This window comes from Peromyscus eremicus, chromosome 1, assembly GCF_949786415.1.
Source record: "Peromyscus eremicus chromosome 1, PerEre_H2_v1, whole genome shotgun sequence".
In the NCBI taxonomy this organism is placed as follows: Eukaryota; Metazoa; Chordata; class Mammalia; order Rodentia; family Cricetidae; genus Peromyscus; species Peromyscus eremicus.
The window spans coordinates 189,607,293-189,622,524 of NC_081416.1; the positions used below are offsets into that span (position 1 = coordinate 189,607,293).

Consider the following 15,232-nt stretch of genomic DNA (forward strand, 5'->3'; position numbering starts at 1 on the left):
AAATTGTGAGGTACTGCTGGCTTGATCTGTTTCCATCAACATGCATCCATCTAAAGAATTATTCTCATGACTTTATGCTGGTTAGTGTTATAGGAAGAGCCTGTGATTAACTTACAAAAATCATGCTCAGACATCAGAAATCTGTATACACACATTGAAGGTCAATCATCCCTCTGCTTTCTTTACTCTCAGAGGTGGTGAAAAAAGTCAGGGCAACAGTACATCATATTACCCCTTACCACTACAGGACCTGAACACCCCTTGCTTCATTTCTTATTCTTATCTTCTCTTTTCTTATCCCATTTAGCAGTGTTGGAAGATAAACATATAGGATTCTAGATCTTCTAAGGAACTTGCATGTGCAAAGTGATAGAAAATGCCAGTTTGTTAGCACATGGTGTCATGTATTCTCACAGAGCAAAACAAAACCAGAATTTTGGCTGCAGGATGGTCCACAACAGTTGAGTATAACATGAATTGCTAAATGATCTTATTAATAAAAAAAACTGGAGCCAGATATTGGGGTAAAAGCTAAAGGAACTAATTCTTATCCCTACAAAATCCTACATCAAATGAGAGTAAGCTCCTCTCTCTACTCTGCCTTATCACTTCCTCTATCCACCCAGCTCTGTCACTTGCTGTCTGTCTGTACAGACCTCCAGACCTCTATAGTTAATTAGTGGTAGCTCTTGCTTCTGATTTTCAGACAAACTTTGTTTGCTACAGCACAAATTAAATATCACCACATTTCCCTATTTTTTGTCTAAAATAAAAAAGTTTATACATAATATAAGAAAAATTATATACAATAAGTACAATAACTATGTAACATATATACAGGCCATAAATATATCAACAATGTCTAGTCAATTTCCACTTGACAAATTCAGGAAAAATACTCCATTATCTATCCTATTTTGGTGAGCCCAAAATGTACCTAATTCACTTTCTATCCTAACTTGAATTACTAACCAAAAACTATCTTTTGATGTTTTTCAAACTTACACACTTTACACCTCTTTATTGAGTTTCTGTTCTGAATTTATTAACAAGTAAAACTGTAACTATAACTATAAAATCTTCAACACCCTCAGAGACCCAAGAAGGAAATAATATTAACTAAGTAAGCAGGAAGTGCAAACCAGCAACTTCCATGAAATGTGATTAATGACAGAAACAGCTGGCTGCCTGGACAGTCACCCAAGGTTCCTCTGAAACATTAGGACATCCATCTTTTGCCTACAGGCCTAGCACATCTGAGAGAATCACCTGTGAAGTGGGATTTTCTAAAGAGTTTCCTACCTTGTCGTGGCAAGGATTGGCAGTCCTTTCTTTTTTGTCCTGCTTGTCCATGTTGGACAGCTTACTGTCAGTAGTCAAGAAAAGGGCACTTCCTTGCCCAGTGGCTAACATTTGTGACAATGGAAGTAAACTCCATAAGGAGTTTCTTTGATGCCCATCATCTTCTCTGAAGTACACTGGTGCTGCTGGGAGAAGACATGTTCCATTGTCATTAAAAAAAAAAAAATCTGTTATTAAAATATCTTAAATGCACCGGGCGGTGGTGGCGCACGCCTTTAATCCCAGCACTCGGGAGGCAGAGCCAGGCGGATCTCTGTGAGTTCGAGGCCAGCCTGGACTACCAAGTGAGTTCCAGGAAAGGCGCAAAGCTACACAGAGAAACCTTGTCTTGAAAAACCGGAAGAAAAAAAAAATATCTTAAATGCCATATTCTTCAGATCTCTGACTGATTTGAAGATGACCTGTCTATCTAAAATTGTTTGTTCTTGACCTTGAAAACATACCTAATAAGACCACAAGTTAGATTGTAATGACTATTAACTTTCATTTCTTATGTCCTAATTAGTTGGTAATAATAACTTTCAAAAACTAGCAATTTGCAATACATTACTAAGTTAACTGTATAAATATAATACCTTGAACAAGATTAGAAAAATATGTACAATATTTTCTAACAAAATTTATCTCAAATATGTATCAGTACACATAGTTTGTATACAATATAAAAAAATTCTCTCCAATGTAAAATATTTAAAATTAGTCGCTGCCTTTTAAAAGTAGATTCAGTAATCTACCTTTTAATATTCTCATATTCACATTCTCTCTTTTTTCTTTTCAGAGAAAATCCAATAATCTATACATTATTCTATCATTCCTATACCTTATTTTCATAGTAGATTCAATAATCTACCTCTTATCTATGTTCTCTTTTACTTTCAAAAAATAGCCCTGAATCTAGTTTTCTTTGTTTAGCTTTTTTCCTGACCATTATCAATTAACAACTTGTAACTAACCATGCTAAAGAATGACAATTATCCATAACTCATTGAATTGACCAAAAACCACCCATCTCACCTGTTGGGAATGTGGGCATTTGGTTCTTAAAATTACTTCCTGCTCTTATGGGTCAAAGGCATTGTAGTGGGTAGCCATTCCAGCTTTGATCTGGAAGTTCCAACCTCCATTGAGACTTCGGCAACTGTCACGCCTACAAGGTGGGGCCAAGGGAGGCGCCTGGAGACCCAAGATCTGGATGGGCCAGTGCTCGCTCTGGTCCGGGACGCTGGACAGTGGAGGTGAGCCAAGTAGAGCTCCAGAGAACACCGCTGGACTGCGATACACCTTCCCCAGCCCCCTGACCTACCAATCCCTTAATTCGTAAGTTACACCATTAAATAAATCTCCTTTAACTACGTGGAGTGGCCTTAATATTTTCGACAATATCTGGCACTCACGTGGCTCCCACCCTCAGCCTCCTCCCCGGCTAGCGGGTACCTAAACCTGCCTGCAAAGTTCCATATAACCAGGGAACGCCTACACGGTTCCATTTCCAAAAAGGGAGCAGCTAGTCTGGTCTCAGTTCCCTAACTTAACCCCAAGACCATTGAAAGAGGCACTCCCCTGCTTCCTGAGTGCTGGCGCCAGCTCAGGCTCCCGCCATCTTGACTCCAGCGAGCTGCAGTCAGCCAAGATCACCAGCAGGCCCTGCTTTGGAGCTGTACCAATGCTACCTGCTGGCTGAAAAGTGCTACTACACCCCCCCCCCAAAACCACGAAAGGTAAGCATATTGTTTCAAGTAAAAGTACTTGATAATTTTACACCTTAAAATTGACTAACAAATTTTGAGTAATTCTTGTAATATGGCTGACAACATTACCTCACAAGAATTTGAAAACCTTTTTGCTTGTATGAAGAATGACATCTTCCTGGAAATATACGACCTTCCTAAAGCATATCTGGCCTGTACTATTTTGGCATTCATCGTAATAATTCACACAGTGTTCAAACACTGGTTTAATAACAAGAACAAAGATGAGTCATTATTGGGACTGATACAGGCTTTAAGATATAGCAATGAAGACTTACAGAAAAAGATTCTCTCTCTGGAATCTGCTTTAAGAGATAGCAATGAAAGCATACAGAAAAAAGACTCTTTCTCTGGAATCTGCTTTAAGAGATAGCAATGAAAGCATACCGAAAAAGACTCTCTCTCTGGAATCTGCTTTAAGAGATAGCAATGAAAGCATACAGAAAAAGATTCTCTGGAATCTGCTTTAAGAGATAGCAATGAAAGCGTACAAAAAAAGATTCTTTCTCTGGAATCTGCTGATCAGGATTTACAAAACAGGCTTGTACCAAAAATTGATCTTATTGATAATAAATGTGAATATTTAATGGAAAGAACACTAATTCTCCAGACACTATATAAGGAAGAAAGATTATCATTAATTGATAAGATAAGGTCCATGGAATCATATGTTTCTGAGGAACATAAAAACTTCTACGATTCCATGAGAAATCTGGAGTCCCTTGCAGAGAGGAGGTTCACTCCCTAGAACAGACCCTAGGCGTTTGTTTGCAAGTCTTAGAAGAAACTTTCAGTAAACATGACAAGGGACCTGATAAGCAGAAGGGCAAGACCATAGAAGTTGTAACATCTCCAAATGGCTCTCACACAATGGCTTATTCTGTTATCATCCATGAGAAGCCAGCGGATGACACACACCCCAAGCCATATAATACGTATACATTATAACCAATTTCAACAAGGGACTTTAAAAATATAAAGGAAGCAGTAGTTACATATGGGATACACTCCACATACGTAAAACAGATGTTAAATTCGTGGTCTACCTCACATAGAATCATCCCAGATGACTGGCATCAGTTAATTTCAGCTGTTCTAGAATATAGCCAGCAGCTACAGTGGAAAAGCTGGTTGAGAGATTAACAATCACTATCCCAAAAGCAAGATAATAGAATTCATAAAGAAGACTGAATGGGTCCTTCCCCACATTGTATGACAAAAGCCAATTTCTGGAGTCCTCACATTCTATACTGATGCAAATAAATCAGGGAAAGAAGGATATAAATCAGGAGAGTTAAGTAAAGTGGTACAAAGTCCATACAGCTCTGTACAAAACGCAGAACTGTATGCCATTCTTATGGTACTGATGGACTTCACAGAACCCCTCAATATAGTCACTGACTCTCAATATGCAGAGAGAGTTGTTTTACATATTGAAACTGCTGAATTTATTCCTGATTATACAGAATTAACTTCATTATTCATACAATTGCAGGTAATCATCTGAAAAAGGGAACATCATATATATATATATATATATATATATATATATATATATATATATATAAAACACATATCAGATCCCATACAGGTCTGCCAGAACCTCTAGCACAAGGTAATAATGAGATTGATCAGTTACTAATAGGTAATGTGCTAGAAGCCTCAGAATTTCATAAGAAATACCATGTAAAAAACAAAGGTTTGAAGAAGGATTTCTCCATCACTTGGCAACAGGCCAAGGATATTGTGAAAAAATGTCCTACTTGTTCCATCTATAGCCAAATTCCATTACCTGCATGGAGCAATCCAAAAGGTATACAAAGAAATGAAATTTGGCAGATGGATGTGTTTCATTTTGCAGAATTTGGAAGATTAAAGTATGGACATCATACCATTGACACCTATTCAGGATTTCAATGGACAACTTCTATGAGTTCTGAAAAGGCTGATTCTGTGATTACACACCTATTAGAAGTTATGACCATCATGGGAATACCTGTACAAATTAAGACAGACAATGCCCCAGCATACATCTCCAATAAAATGAGACAATTCTTTGCTTATTACAATATAAAGCATGTTACAGGTATACTACACAATCCCACAGGCCAAGCAGTCATAGAAAGATGCAATCGAACTTTAAAGGATATGCTAAATAAACAGCAACGGGTAACAGTGACTCCTAGAAATAGATTGCATAGTGATTTATTAACCTTGAATTTTCTCAATGCTGATGAGAAAGGAACAACAGCTGCGGAGAGACATTGGACGACAGACAAAACTCCTCAGCTAAGCCAACTGCTTTATTTCAAGGATGTGCTGACCTCAGAATGGAAACCTGGATATGTTCTAAGTTGGGGAAGGGGTTTTGCCTTTGTTTCTGCAGGAGAAGAAAAGCTATGGATACCAAACAAAATTAATAAAAATTTGATTCGAACAGGAAAAAACCCTTGATGAGGAGAAGTGAAAGATCATCCACCAATGTGACATCTCTACAAGTTGTAAGAAAAATTTAGCAATCAAAGGTTGGGGTAGGGTTCTGTTTTTGTCTTTCCAGGATAATGGAAATACCCATCTTCCAAAAATCATAAGGCCTTGGATATCTGCATGTTTACAGCAGAAAGAAAGAATCTATTGATACCAATCTACACACGGTAAAATCTCACTGTCTAACATCTCTCTATCAATCTAGAAAAGTTGTGGTTCCAATTCAATTATAAGCCAAGCTGGCTTTGGAGATGGAATTGGCTCACTCCTTCTCTAAACCCAAGCATATTGATAAAAGAAATGCTTGAGAGGTTCTTCAATCCCATATCAGAAGAGCCCTCCGGTGTGGGACAGAAGGAAACCAATAAAAAGGGACCATTGTCTTCTAGGTTCTAATTCTCTCCATGCTTACTCTTGATTTCTCAGAATCCTTTCTTACATGCTATATCCTCTTTAAATCCAAACCTTCTTGTTGCTGGAGAATTTCTCTCCAGCTCCCGCCACCATGTCCCGCCAGTCCCAGAGCCCACTTATAAAATAAACACACAGACTCTTACATTATTTAAACTGCTTGGCCATTAGCTCAGGCCTGTCATTGTCTAGCTCTTACTCTTATATTTAGCCTATTTCTATTAATCTTTACTTTGCCATATGGCTCATGGCTTACCGGTACTTTACCTCTTCCTTGTCCTGGAGGCAGCTCCAGGCAGTCTCTCCCTTCCCTTCCTGTTCCCTGAATTCTCTTCTCTGTTAGTCCTGCCTATACTTCCTGTCTGGCTATTGGCCAATCAGAGTTTATTTACATATAGCGATATCCACAGCACCTTCCATTTTGATAACAAATAAGTTTTTCCAATAGCAATCTCAGAAGTCTCCAGAAGGAAGATGGGGCCCCAACAACAGCAACTCTACCCAATCCAGAATGATGCCATGGTAATCATCATCATACTACACTTCTTGCCAAAATTTCAGATAATTTTACCCATTACTCTAAGACTTGCTACAGAACCTACAGTTAGTCTAACTGATATTTAACTATCTGAGCTTTCTCACAGTACCCAACAGAGATAACATCACCCCCTAAACATCAAGAAACAATTCTAAGAAAACGACACCCCTTCTCCCTTAGGTTTCATAATTCTCAAGGTTATGGATGATGGTTATAGGGTTGGGGGTGGAAGAAAATATTAGACTCAGTATTCTAACAAAAAGAGAAAAAAGAAAAAAGAAGAAATGGAATGAATAGGTATAAGATATTATGGTAGATTATTGTATATATTAGTATAAAAATTTAGTAAAATAGCAGCCTTAGATAATTTGCACTGTAATTTGCACCATTATGGATTCTTATATGTTGATACAAATGTAAACTATTTTTATATTCCTGTTTAAGATAATTTGTATATTGATACAAATACAGAACTATATTTGTTAATAATGTACATATACTTCTACTCTTATTTGAAATATTTGTATATTGACACAAATGTAATTTATATCTGTCATACTTTATGTATGTTCTACTTCTGTTTAGGATATTCGGTATATTGATATATATTTAAGATTATTGTCATATTGCATATCGCACTATATATTCCTACCTCTGTTATAAATATCTTGTGTATTGTCACAATTTTGAAGTCATCGTTCTTTACCATACATTTGCTTATAGACTGTTTACCTTGTTTACGTGAAGCCTTAGTCCTTAGGTTATTTCGGTAGATAAGACTTATAGATTTATAGTCACCTATGCTTGTCTTTTCTATAGTTTCATTAGTTAGGTTATCCAGATTTACAGATAAATAGGTCAGATGCACAGGTAATCTTCAAACACTTCATAGACCTAGAAAATATGGCATTTAAATAACTTATAATTTTGTTAACGTGAGACACAATTGCTCCTGGGTGCACCAATTTGATCCCGAGAGAATGTTGGGCTTCTAAGACATTTCCATTTGGAAGTTTCTCTTCTTGGCACAAAATGGCCTACAGGACAAAGAACTGCCCTTGCCTCGACGGCTGACAGTACAAATGCAATGCTGTCCTTTCTGGACAAGCGGGACACAAGGAAAGCGACCACTGTACTCTGCCAAGATAGGGTAAGATGGTCTTTCAGAATTCCTGCTTCTGAAAATGGTCTGTCAGATACTTTAGGCCTGTAGCCAATTTGAATGCACCAACAATGCTGAGAAACATTAGGTGACTGTCCAGGCTGCCGGCTGTCTCAGTCTACTCTTGCAAGATTCCCGAAAGTTGCTTGCATCCATCTACCATTTCTCAGGTACCATTATATTCCTTTTCAGGTCTTTGATGGGATTGAAGACTAGCAGTTATAGTTATAACTTAGTAGATAGAACATATTAAGTATTAGATTCAGGTTCTTTAGGATAGGACAACTTTTGGAACGATCTTTGTAACATGCCATTTAACAATGCTCTATACTTCTCTGGATTTTAGTATGTGTTCTTGCTTGATATTGTTTGCATTGGTTGTAGTTCCATCTTATCTAGGTCATTATCCCTCATTATTTCTGGACAATATTTGATAACCATTCCTTTGTATATAGTCTTGTATTAGGTTAGAACTTTCTTATTTAGACAAAAAGGGGGCGATGTAGGTAGCCATTCCAGCTTTGATCTGGAAGTTCCAACCCCCATTGAGACTTCGGCAACTGTCACGCCTACAAGGTGGGGACAAGGGAGGCGCCTGGAGACCTGAGATCTGGATGGGCCAGCACTCGCTCTGGTCCGGGACCCTGGATGGGGGAGGTGAGCCAAGCAGAGCTCCAGAGAACACGGCTGGACTGCAATACACCTTCCCCAGACCCCGCTACCTACCTATCCCTTAATTTGTAAGTTATACCATTAAATAAATCTCCTTTAACTACATGGAGTGGCCTTAATAATTTCACCAATAAGGCATTTTTAGGGGATCCTGAAAAGAAAAATTTTGAGTTAATTGTCAAGTCCTGAGAGAGGTAGCTGTATCATTTGTTGTCAAGTCTCTGCATAATGTGAAAGTGAAGAGCTGGTCTCAAGTCATTGCTTGAGTAGTCTGTGAGGCTGGATCATCTCACCTAGCCATCTCAAAATTGTACTAAAAAGTTGCTAGTCAAAAACTGATCTTTGGGTGTTGTTTGTCAGCTTAGTGGTATTATGATTGTCCTGATGGAATCATCGCTGTGGGGCCCCATCATTTGGAGACTTCAAATTTGCTCTTAGGTGTGATCATAGTTCCCTGCAGAAAACTGATAGAGACTCAAACCTGAAATTATGTACAGGATGATAGATAAAGCCTTTTATCTAGAATTAGTTATTATTCTATGCAACCATTAATATTATGACAAAAGTTTAATATATATATATATATATATATATATATATATATCTTATAAATTTTGATGTAAAATCCATACCTTAAAACAAATTTTAAAGAGTCAAAAAAACCCAAAGAATTATGAGATTGGTTACAATAGAATTGTCTCTAAACTTTGGGTTTTCTTCTGTGCCATATCAGGTGGCTCTTCTGACATGGTACAGAGATTTGGATTTACATTTATCAATTATGCTTGGGTTTACAGAAGGAGAGAGCCACACTCCAACTACAAAGGCAGCTTTAATTTTAAATTGAACTGGGACTATATGAAGACCATTTGCATTATTTGTCTGTAGAGAGCAGCAGAAACACATATTTAAAAAGACTAATGAAATTTTATGTGTGATATACCAATAGGCCAATTTACTCTTTTCCTTGGAACATTTCTTTTCTGGATGATATGTCATTTTTCTTCAAATGTCTCATTTGTCTCGTTTTTCAGATTCTTAGCACTCAATCTCCTGAAAATCAAAACAAAAAACCCTAAGTTTGGGAAAGTTCTTTTTTGGCAAGATATATCTGATTAAATGAAAAGCATTTATTGGAGGTATAAACTAATTTAAATTGAATGATCATGCTGCTTGATGAACTATCACTTCTTCTAATTAAGAGGTCTCTCTTGTTCAAATCAAACCTTTATCAAAGTTAATGGTATCCATAGCTTTTCTACTCCTTTAGAAACAAAAGCAAAACCTGGGCACAAATGTAATACATATGCTGGTTTCCATTTTGAGGTGAGTGCATCTTTGAAGTTTAAAAGCTGATTTAATTCCATAGTTTTTTTCTGTTATACAATGTCTCTCTGCAGCCATCATTCCTTTCTCATGATTCTTGAGAAAATTTAATGTTAATAAAGCATTATGTAAACTACTTCTGAGAGTTTGTGTTACCCCTTTCTGTTTATTTAGCATATATCCTTTAGAGTTCAATTTGATCTTTCTCTGATTGTTTGGCCCATAGAATTGTGTGGTATATACTTTATATTGGAATAAGCAAAACCTGTTTCATTTTACCAGAGACATATGCTCCAGCATTGTCAGTTTTAATTTTTACAGGTATACCTATGATGGCCATAACTTCTAGCAAATGTGTGATTACAGAATCAGCCCTTTTGTAACTCAGAGCAGTTGTCCATTGAAATCTTGAATAGATATCAATGGTATAGTATACATATTTCAATTTCCAAAATTCTGCAAAGAGAAACACATCCATCTGCCAGCTTTTATTCCGCTGGGTTACAAGATGCTGGTAGTTGAGTCTGACTGTAAAAAGAACAAGTAGGACATTTCCTTGGCTTGATTCCAGGTTATAGAAAAATCCTTCTTCAAAACCCTTACTATTGACATGATTTTTTTTTCTGAGACCTTTAGCACATTTCCTATCAATGGATTATCGATCTCATCATTACCTTATGCTTGAAGGCCTAGCAGACCCATATGGGATTGGATGAGAGTTGTATATGAGGGTTGATTCCTATTTCTCATTATTTTTTGTAACTGAACAAATAACAAAGTTAATTCTAACTCATCAGGGATAAATTCTACCATTTCAATATGTAAGACCACTCTTTCAGCATATTGAGAGTCAGTAACTATGTTGAGATAATCTGAAATATCAATTAATACCATCAAATTAGCATGTAATTCTGATTTTTTGGACATACTTTTAAAGACTTTGAACCATTTTACTTAAATTTTATGATTTGGAACCTGCCTTTCTTTGTTTGTTTGCATCTGTATAAAATGTGTGGGCTCCAAATATTAATGTTTCCTGTACAATTCAAGGCAGGATTCAGTTAGATGTCTTTATAAGTTTAATTCTATTACTTTAAGCATACTTTTGTTAATTTTTACCAAAAAATTACTGCAAGTTCTTTGCCAAGGTTCCCTTTTTTCCCATTATTTATCAATTTCATTATTAGTTAAATATACTATAATTTCTACGGGGTCTATTCCTGCTAAATGATCAGTCTCAATTTTTCTTTTAAAATCAAGTCAGAGGTCTTTTTCCATTTTTAATTTTAATTTTTTAACTCTGTTTATTTGGTAGAGATATCTATTTCAATATATCTTCACTTTGCATTAAAATACCTATAGGAGAATGCTAAGAGGGTAAAATCACCAAAATGAAATCAAGGTTTGGATCCACACAATCCACATGTGCATCCTATATTTTCTTTTCCTCTAAAGCTAATTCTTTCTCGGGTTCAGCTGATAATTCTCTTGGAGTATTTATGACCTTGTCATCCTCTAAGGTTTTGAGTGAATAACTTAATTCATAATTTTTTTACCACACTAGCACTCCATATGCTGGAAAATTCTCTAAATAATCTTTGAAATCCATTGAGTCTATAATCAATCTCTCTTAATTTGTACTTTTGGGGATCTAATTTTTTGTAGAGGTATTGTAGCATGAATCTTAATAGGTCTGATTAATAAAAACAAACACAGGGCCAGGTATTGGGGTGAATACTGGAAGATCAGAGAAGCAGAACAAGCCACAACCACCTCATGTCACCGATTCCTCAGCTGATCCTGTTTCCTCAGACTGGAAGCTTATGTGTCCTCATCTGAATGGATCTCAGCTGAACTCCTGCTCAAAAGCCTCAAAACTCAACCAGCACTAGCTCCTGGTTTTCACACCTTATATACCTTTCTGATTTCTGCCATCACTTCCTGGGATTAAAGGCATGAGTCACCATATCTGGCTGTTTCCAGTGTGGCTTTGAACTCAGAAATCCGGATGGATCTCTGCCCCCAGAAGGCTACAATTACAGGTGTGAGTGCCACCATTTTCTGACCTCAATTTATGTCTAGTGGCTGTTCTGTTCTCTGACTGCAGATAAATTTATTAGGGTGCATGATATATTGGGGAACACGATATCACCACATTTCTCATTTTTTTCTAAAATTTAAAAAGCTTATAACTAATACAAGAAAAACTATATCCAATAAGTACAATAACTAATACAATATGTACAAGCAATAAATACTTAAACAATGTCTAGTCCATTTGCATTTGACAAACTCAGAGAAAATAATTCCATTATCTATCCTATTTTGGTAAGTCCACAATGTACCTGATTCACTTTCTATCCTAATTTATATTACTAAAAGACTATCTTATAATGTCTATCAAATTTATGCACTTATACCTCTTTAGTGAGTTTTTTTCTAAAAATATCTAGTCCATTAACATTGAACAGATTCAGACAAAAAACTCCATTATATACATTATCAATTTCCAGTCCAGTAACATTTGTTAAAATGTTTCATTACTTATCCTATTTAAAACAAGTAGTTCCTTTTTAAAAGTACATTCAATAATCTCCGTTTTTATCTTATTATATTCATATTATCTCTTTATTCTTTTCATAATAGATTCAATAATCTACCTTTGGTCATTTTTATATATTCTCCTTCTTCTTTTTAGAATAGGTTCAATGATCTACCGATTTATCCTATTATTTCTTTATCTTTTTTCTAAGAGTAGATTCAATGATCTACCTCATATCTATATTCCCCTTTTTTCTTTCTTTTAAACAAAAGCTCTGAATCTAATCTCCTTGTTCAGCTTTTTTCCTGACCATTAACAACATGTAACCAACCATGATAAACCATGACAATATCCATAACTCATGAAATTACCCAAAAAAGAACCTCTCATCCCACCTCTTGGGAATGTGAGCGTCATTTTCTTAAAATTACTTCCTGCTTTCTGAGGGCAAAGACAACTTTAGGGGATCCTGAAAGAAGTTTTGGGTTAATTATCAAGTCCTGGGAGAGTTAGCTATATCATTTGTCCAGTATCTGCATAATGGGAAAGTGTAAGGCTTGTCTCAAGGCTTTTCCTTGCTTGAGTAGTCTGTGAATCTGGATCATCTCAGCTAGCTATCTCAAAATTGTCCTGAGTAGTTCAAAGCTGGTTTTTCTGTGGTATTAATCAGCTTAATGGCTTTATCATAATCCATGTGGAATCATCATTGTGGAGTCCTATCATCCTTCTTAAGATTTCAAATTTGCTCTTATTTATGGTCATGGTTCCTTGCAGATTTTTTTGTACCTCCTCTGTGGTTTGGAGCAATCACAGTCTGATAACTGTCTGTCTTTCAAAACCATGAACATTCTCCTCTAGAAGAGCCCAATTTCTCCCCACCATTTGTCTTTTCAAACTTCTACAAACTGAACTTTGCTGATGCTTTCTTGTAACAGGATGGTCCTGGCAATTCTCTGAACAAGTAGCAGTAAGCCCTTCATTCCAGGTAGCAGCATCACCACAGTCACCAACACAATGAGAGGCAGCCAGCAACTCAGAGCAGCAGCCACTGCCTCCATGATCCCATCACCATTTGTGGCTCAGCTCAAGCTGAAGCTTCCCCTTAGCAAGCCTCCTAGGCCGGCCTCAAACTCAAGATCCTCCTGCCTCTGCCTCTTTCAGTAAATGCAACCAGTGTGCCACCAGAACCAGCAACGTGTAGCTCAGGACTGAGCTAGGCCCCACAAGGCCACAGGCAAAAAGCTTTTTCCTGAATTCATAGAACAAACATTGGGCACCAGATGTAGCATGAGTCTCAAAAGGTTTTATTAATAAAACAAACACAGGGTCAGGTATTGGGGGTGAATACTGGAAGATCTGAGAAGCAGAACAAGCCATAGCCACCTAACCTCACCAATTCCTCACCTGATCCTGTTTCCTCAGACTGGAAGCTTCTGTGTCCTCATCTGAATGGATCTCAGCTGAACACCTGCTCAAAAGCCTCAAAGCTTAACCAGCACTAGTTCCTAGTTTTAACATTACAACCTATTTTCACCACAACCTATTTTATATCCTAAATAATTAATTAAATGGCCTCTTTGTATCTTTTCAGGAGCAATTTATAATCCCAAACAAGGCAAAATTTTCTGTACTGCATCACACTTTCATTCTAAAGAATCTACATTTGAAGCCCCTAGTAAAATGTTGTCCATGTAATGATAAATTATAGATTTAGGAAATTGTTTACATGTTACTTCCAATGGCTGTAGTATGAAATATTGGCACAGGGTTTGGCTATTTAACATTTCCTTTGGGAGAACCATCCATTAATATCTCTTGGCTGGCTGGGAATTATTATTAGTAGGAACTGTGAAGACAAATTTTTCTCCATCTTGTTCTTGTAAAGTTATTGAAAAGGCACAGTCTCTTAAATCAATAACTATAAGAGGCTATCATTTGGGTAACAGAGTAGGCAAAGGAATTCCAGATTGTAGAGAGGCCATTGGCTGAATTACCTTGTTAATTGCTCTTAGGTCTGTTACCATTCTCCTTTTACCAGATTTCTTTTTAATAACAAATACAGGAGAATTCCAAGGCCTGGTTGATTCTTCACTATGCTGAGTATTTAACTACTCTTGTACCATCTGTTCTAAGGCCTCTAGTTTCTCTATTGTTAAAAGTCATTGCTGAACCCATACAGGCTTGTCCCTTAACCATTTTAAAGGAAGGATATTGGTGTCTTTGAAAGATCAGAATCTGTTGTGCCCTGTTCTTGTACAATCTGGATGATTGGTGACTGTTCTTTATAATACATTCGATATTTTTATCAGAAACATGTTAGTTTATGGTTTATTTCTGATGTTTAAGGAATGTTAATCTGGGTACACTATTGTTGTAAGAAATCATGTCCCCATAGACTCAAAGCTATATTACCTACATACAGCTTTAATTTTCTCCTTTTTCCTTCTGGCCTTCTATATTCAGGCTTTCTCATACTATTTTTGTTGTTGTTGTTTTACTTGAGATACTGTTCCAATCTCTAAGAGCTGAACATTTACCTCCTGAAGAGGCCTATTTGGATGTCAAGATTCTAGTGCAGTTATTGTTATGTCTGCACCTGTGTCTACAAGACCCTCAATGAGAATGTCATTTTGAATTTTGGTCTTTTTTCATTTATAGAAGTTTTCCAAAAAATTCTCCTCATGGTTTCTCTGGAATTTTTTGGTCTCTGATCTATATCTGTTCTATATCCCCAAACAGTATTTTTTCATACAATAGGCATTAGGTTATTTAATTGATCTTGGAAGAGGTTTCTTCTATGATGGAGGAAGGGACTGAGCTTAATTTGTCATGATGGCCTGCAAGAGGCCCCTCAAGCCATTTCCCAATGGCAAAGAAAAGGGATTACCTTGACTGTCCCTTTTTGTTCTATATCCATTAGTTCAAAGTTTTTTCTTTACCACACCTACTGCATTTTCCAGAAGGGAGGGGCATTCTGTTGTCAT

The 15,232-nt window shown here is 36.7% G+C and overlaps 1 protein-coding gene across 1 annotated transcript in view; it reads left to right on the plus strand.

The window, feature by feature from the left end:
* Nucleotides 1–2,554: 2,554 nt before the first annotated feature.
* Nucleotides 2,555–15,232, plus strand: part of LOC131903718 (vomeronasal type-2 receptor 116-like) — a 46,369-nt gene continuing 33,691 nt past the window's right edge. Inside the window, exon 1 of the mRNA XM_059254465.1 lies at nt 2,555–2,679. Coding sequence (XP_059110448.1) covers nt 2,555–2,679 — 125 coding nt within the window. The remainder of the gene's footprint in view (nt 2,680–15,232) is intronic.